This window comes from Chinchilla lanigera, unplaced genomic scaffold (assembly GCF_000276665.1).
Source record: "Chinchilla lanigera isolate Chin_1 unplaced genomic scaffold, ChiLan1.0 scaffold00085, whole genome shotgun sequence".
In the NCBI taxonomy this organism is placed as follows: domain Eukaryota; kingdom Metazoa; phylum Chordata; class Mammalia; order Rodentia; family Chinchillidae; genus Chinchilla; species Chinchilla lanigera.
The window spans coordinates 727126-731270 of NW_004955486.1; the positions used below are offsets into that span (position 1 = coordinate 727126).

The 4145-nt window shown below is 45.6% G+C and overlaps 1 protein-coding gene across 1 annotated transcript in view; it reads right to left on the bottom strand.

Moving 5' to 3' along the window:
• Positions 1–4145, bottom strand: part of LOC102016481 (arylacetamide deacetylase-like 4) — a 62638-nt gene that overhangs the window by 57201 nt on the left and 1292 nt on the right. Inside the window, 2 exon segments of the mRNA XM_005415332.1 lie at positions 8–71; positions 1868–2087. Of these exon segments, the coding sequence (XP_005415389.1) occupies positions 8–71; positions 1868–2087 (284 nt within the window).

Consider the following 4145-nt stretch of genomic DNA (forward strand, 5'->3'; position numbering starts at 1 on the left):
AACTCACCCCACACACAGCAGCACTGAGTCCGTTTCCCGAGCTAGGAAAGCACAGACGTTGTGGTAACAATCTGCAAGACAAGACCAGACCCCAATCACACACACGGAGGGCCCCACACCTCTCTACAGCTCCAAGGAGCACAGCTGTGGTTGAAGGGTTCTGTCCTATCTGTACTTCTACTCTGATCTCTGGAGTGACTGGCTCTGCCAGGGAAATACCTGACGTCGGCTCCAATCCCAGTAATTGAGAAGGAAGCAGACCGAGAAAATCAGGTTTTTATTAATTAATATTGCAATGAAGGAAATAGACAGCCAGGAAATTTTAGGGATCTGAAATGGACAAAGCCAAGGTAAATCAAGTTGGGCATGTCTGCCTGGAAATATTAATAAGCTGATGTATTTATATTGCTAAGGATATAAATGATGATTGTATTGAACACATATATTAATAGAGTACGACAAGTAATGATCCAGAACGCAGATCCATTGATATCAGTGGGCTGTGCTGCAGGGCCAGTAGTGAGCCCAAGACCTGCCAAATGCTCCTCCCACTCAACCTTGCCCAGTTCCTGATGGTGGCACCAAGAGGTACCAGAGAATCTTCCAATGTCCGCTACCTGAAAGCCACATCCCACCCACTGGGAACAATGGTTCTGGGTAGGGTTCGTGGCTTCAAGATCTTCCCCCAAATCACATCAGGTGGTTCTCATGTTCAGGAGAGTTTGTGAAGAGGATGCGCCATCATCCAGGGTGAGTGGTGGGGTGACGATGGAGGAGAAATGGAGGCAGAGGCAGTGAGGGGTTCAGCTGAGTCACAAGTCACAACTTAGGTGGAGACTCTGCACCAGCACAACGCTGCCTTGGTCCTCAGAGAATATTTGCTGACCCATCGCTGCTTTCACCTTTGGATCTTAGGGAGGGATCCCTAGGACTTCTGAGAGGGAAGAGTGCTCCAAAGGTGGGTCACTTGAACGGGATGTGTTTTCAGTTAAATTTCAACATGTTTCAATGTAACCCATGCATATATGTGAGCACACGCCCATCCATTTGTACATTTGCAAACTTGTCCACTTATGTAACCATTCACTGATCCATTCACCTCATTATTCATTCATTCCTTCAAATAAGAAACACTGCAGCTAAGTCCTGAGAGCACACAGACAGAGATACTAGCAGTTTTCCCTGCACCCTTGGAGTTAACACTCTAAGTTGGGGCAAACAGGCAGTAAAAGCAAATAAAGGAGGATGAAGATCATATCTGCTTTCCACAAGCGCCACATATGTTTAACAAGGATGGAGATGACAATGGAGACTCGTCCAGAGCAGACCAGAGTGTGAGATAGGATGCTGGGTACGGCCACCCTGAGAGGTTGACTCATGCAAAGTTGTGATGGGGACTTTTTTTGCACTCTTGGTGATGTCACCCAGAGCCTATTTCATGCTAGGTAAGCTTCCTAACACTGAGATCCACACCCGACACTGGAGATAGCTTTTGAGGCTAAGTGAGCTGCAAGCACAGAGAAACATGCAAGGAGCCGCTCCAGAAGTGAAGGAGGTGGGCAAGAGAAAGTGGGTATGGACCTGCAGATCTAAGAACAATGTGTGAGTCTGAGGTCACTGTGATGCAGACAGGACAGGCCTGTTCTCCTGAGGTTGCAATGGGAGAGGAGAAGCCATTGTGCTGTCAAGGGTACCCCAAACTACTACCTAATATTCCCATTTATGGAAACAAGCCCCTACCTTTGTATCTGTGATCCCCTAAAAGATTTCTTTAACTCATTCCATGTGCATCACCTGGGACCTTGAACAAAGTTTTGCCTATACCATGGTCCTTTTACCCCTTCCATACCATGGGGAATCTCCTTACCCAGGCTGCCCAAAACTCCGCCTCCTCCATGGTAGTAGATGATGCCTCGACGGGGCCTGCAGGACATTGTTTTGGGCTGGAACAGCCTCACAGGGATTGTTCCAAAGTGCAGGTTGGTCACCACCAATTCAGGGTCCTTCTTCTTTATGACTATTATGGCTTGTATAAAGTGGAAAAATCTGGGAACAGAACAAATTCTCATCTTTTCCAGTATGTTTGCCTGTTGGAGACAAGAGGAAGAAAGTGACGCGAATGGGAGGTTAGGGTCTGGAAGGCAGGTCTCAGATCACAACTGCTAAAGCTTCTCATCTTTCTCTTCTACTTCCTTCCTATATAGTCTGCTCATTTTATTTCTGTGGGCTCTGGGTTGTGTTCATGTAGGAAACTGGGCTCTTATGTTTATCCCCTCCAATGCTCATGTTGAAATTTTGTTCCTCACGTAAGAGTATTAAGAGGTGAAACTTTACCTAGGTGATTAGGCAATTTCCCAGATGAATGGATTCTACTCCCTAAGGTGGGTGTAGGTCAGTTATCTCTGTTTTGGAGTCCTGATGATAGAATGAGTTCTGCCCAATTGCAAACACATGTACACTAGCCTTTCTGCCAATGGATGAAGCAAGGTGCCATGTCGCACTCACTGCTGGTTCCATGCTCCTGGCCCTTCTCACTTCCACAACTTTGAGCCAAACAGATCCTCCTGTTTACAAATTGCCTGCTCTGTGGTATTATTATAGCCTTGTATGGGGTGAATGTGCCCAAGTAGCAGCTGAATTTGTGTTAGACTGGGAAAATTACACCGAGTGAAGAAAGTCAATTATCCGAGGCATCCCTCTGCTGTCCTTGCTCCCTTTCGTGCTCTTCTGGACTCTCCCTAGCCAGAAACAACAAAGCTGCTTGGTTACCTGTCTCAACACTCATCGCTGCACACCCAGAGCTCTGCCATAGAGGATCCTGAAGCTGTGTTTGTGTTCAGCAGAAAAGAGTAATGTGCTCATCTGGGCAGTGCGTTGTGAGCTGAGGAGGGCATGTAGTAATGGCAAAAGACTACATATGAGGGGGGATTAAAGTATAATATACATACATTCTTAAAATTTTATCACAGTGAAGGCACAATGCCCTTAACTCCCTTCAAAGTATCTACCCTCACTTTATATTTACCCTAGCACACTTGCCTCTTTCTGAATCAGTTCTCGAAGTATCTTTCAGGGGTGTCTTCATTTTGACTGTTGTGTTTGCCTAGGTTTCCTCAGTTGATTCAGAGTGTTTTCCTGTCCTGGTCCTTCTCACCTTGGGGACAAGCCAGAAGTCCCATAGTGCCATCCAGTGCATAAGACAGATGAGGACACTCCCCTCACATTTCATGTGCTTGTCTATCTGTTGGATGGCACTGGACAGCAGCATTCACTGTATTTTTGATGACACCATGTAAGGACATTCACAAAAGAGGACTTCCAGAAAGTGGCAAAAATGATGACATTAATAAGTCCAAAATAAAGGGGAGCATTTTCACGTGTGTATGTGTGTGGGGGGGTGTTAAAGGCCGTGACATTTACTGTATTAATCTTATAATTAAATCATTCCTCACATTTTGCAATCACCCTAAATTTTTGCAAAGTATGTTTATAAATATGCCCATTCTAATTATACACAAGCCAATATCTGAGTATTTGGTGAAGTACAGGCACAAAGTGAGATATTTCATGCACAAAGTGCATTGTTATTTTGGATCCTCTCTTGCACTAACCTCATATTTTGGGTCTGTTGTGTCATAAGAAATTACAAGGTAATCTGGGGCCACAGGTCTACAAACAAGGACCCCAGATATCCAAGAACCTGAAAGCTGGGGCTTTCCCAATCCTTAGGTTTTCTCTTCAACAGCAGCCCACAAAGATTGCAGCCAGGGACAATAACTTCTGGAGGTTGCTCACAGGGCCTCAGAGAGGGACAATTGAGGGACACGGAAGCTCAGAGATTCTAATTTCCAAGTTTCTGAGTTGGTTAGCAGTGGAGCTAACATTTGAAGTGATCCAGGCCTATGGTGAAAAACTCCATCAATTGCCAGGGCCTTCAGAGAGAGATACAATCCTTCCCATTTCACAGATCAAACTAAGAAAAAAGGGTTTCCCATGGCCGCTGATCACACAGTTAGTGAGAGGCAGTGTGAGAAGACATACATTGTCTGGCTGAGTCTGGTCAATGCTTCATAGCGCTAACCTCTTTCACTGTTGCCCTCAGAGGTAATCAGAGAGAGCTGTTTGACCTCTTCTAGATCCCCGAG